The 2,380-nt window shown below is 37.0% G+C and overlaps 1 protein-coding gene across 1 annotated transcript in view; it reads left to right on the forward strand.

Moving 5' to 3' along the window:
- Positions 1-327: 327 nt before the first annotated feature.
- SARC_08625 (hypothetical protein) overlaps positions 328-2,380 on the forward strand; it is a gene marked incomplete at both ends in the record, with an annotated part of 5,860 nt that continues 3,807 nt past the window's right edge. The window contains 2 exons of the mRNA XM_014297389.1: positions 328-479; positions 1,355-1,517. Coding sequence (XP_014152864.1) covers positions 328-479; positions 1,355-1,517 — 315 coding nt within the window. The remainder of the gene's footprint in view (positions 480-1,354; positions 1,518-2,380) is intronic.

Raw genomic sequence — 2,380 nt, forward strand, 5'->3', positions numbered from 1 at the left:
TATATTACCTATACTATAATATATATATATATATATATATATATATGTACATACGTACATACACACACACTCACACACACTCTCACACACATACATACATACATATATATATATATATATATATAATATGTTTCACTGTAAATTAGTATTGTAAGTAAGCGTAGTAGACTGTCCTATTGTACGATACGCGGTTACATGTAGTATTTGCTTCGAGTTCAGATCGTTTAATAATTTTTAACCACTTCTGAAATACAACTCCTATTCTTAATTGCTACATACACTTCAGGACAACTAATTCTGACACTGTGTGCGGGAGGTGATCAGTGCATGCGCGAAGAGTTGAACTCGGTGTACAAGACTGGGAATGTGGAGAAAAACATTGCGTTTCCCACTTGTGTGTCTATAAATAACTGTGTAGGTAACTACTCCTCGCTTCCGGACGACCCCTTTGCGCTCTCAGCTGGCGATGTAGTGAAGATGTAAGTAAACTGCTTTATTTGTATATAAATGTATATATTAATATCTACTTCTACAACATACATTTATCTGCAGAAATGTACACACACACACAAATACCACACACATATATATATATCAATATCTATATCATATTCATATCTATATCTATATCTATATCTATAACTATAGTTGTATCTAAATCTATAAATATATATATATATTATTATATATATATATGAGTATGTATATATATATATATATATTGTTATATATATATATATATATTGTTATATATATATATATAGCTATATAGCTATATGTATTCACACACACGCACACACACACGCACACACACACATATATATATGTACATATATATATATATATATATAGATAGATAGATATAAATATATCTCTATATATATATATACTTCAATTTACACGTGCAAATATATATATGAAAATACATGGGCATATACATATTCATATACATGTACACATACATATACATATACATAAAAATACACATTTACATATACATAAACATATACATACACATACATACATATATATATATATGTATATATATATATATATATATATACTTATATGTACGCGTTTTCATCTATGTGTGGGTGTCTGGTAGTCAACGTTGTATCGCACACGTGGTGCCTTCAAGCAACAAATGATACATCGCTCACGGTAAGAATTGAATTATTGTCTGTAGCTTCGCTTGCACGTGCTATGACAGTGAGATCACAGCACACATTACCGGTGTTCCAGTCAGAGTTGGTCAAACGCACACTGCGCCAGGAGTTAATTGAATCATGCTAAAAGCGCGCATATACACCCTATACCTCAATTAGACGATCTCTCTCATAAATACTCACTACAGTGAAATGGCAGCACATATTGGCGGCAATGTCGCCACAGTCTGTCACACGCATGTGGTCCCATCCGATGGTAAAACGCCATTGCAGGGCAGAGCTGCGGACACTATCTGTGCCGCGTACTACGCCAGCGAAACGGCACTCAGAATGATCAAGCCCGGAGCGTCGGTATGGAACTACGTACACGTGTATATGTAGTTATGATTATAGGCTTGGTTGCTATTTGTATGCGTACAGTTTTAGTGAGGTTTCCCCGCAGATGTGCTTCGAGTATTTGGATGTGTGGAGGGACGGATATCAGTGGTCGATAGTATGTGGCTATGTCTGTTGGTATGTATATGTACCACTGTGCAATACAGGACTGCTCGAGTCTTCGCGGACGCGTATCCGGCGTATCCCATACATGTCTCCAGTGTGCGATTAAGCAGCCTCAGTCCACAACTAATATCAGCGCTCAATGTGTCGCAACATACGATATACAGAATATAGCTCACACGGCGAGTCCAACGTATATCCACTCAGCTCATGCAGCGCATAGGCTAAAACCCACATAGGGGGGATGATTTTTGCATCACATCACAATAATGATCCACCGCGCATGCACATGGGTAGAATGTTATTAACTCGGGTGCACATATTTTATATTGCACATACCCCGTATTCTCGTAAACTCGTAACTATAGGTGCAATAATATATATCGATATATAAATCTGAGTATATATTGGTGCATACAGTTAAGCCGGACTTCATTGCGTAAAAAACTAGGGCATTTCAACTACCTCCTGGTGTTTTTTCGATATGTTTTCAATCCCAGCCACTTCAGAATCTCAGCCCGTAAACGTTTAATATCTGGTCGCTGAAGACTCGTGAACCTTTCGCAGTAAACGTGCATAACCCGATATACTAATAACCCTGAAACAAATCACGTGTCTGCGTATTAATCGGGAAGGGTTTGTCTCATTTAGTGGGTACGGTGTGCAGTTCAGTGCGACCAAACTCTTGGCTAAGGATGCGCATTGGCTCATATATA

This window comes from Sphaeroforma arctica (assembly GCF_001186125.1).
Source record: "Sphaeroforma arctica JP610 unplaced genomic scaffold supercont1.793, whole genome shotgun sequence".
Taxonomy (NCBI): Eukaryota; class Ichthyosporea; order Ichthyophonida; genus Sphaeroforma; species Sphaeroforma arctica.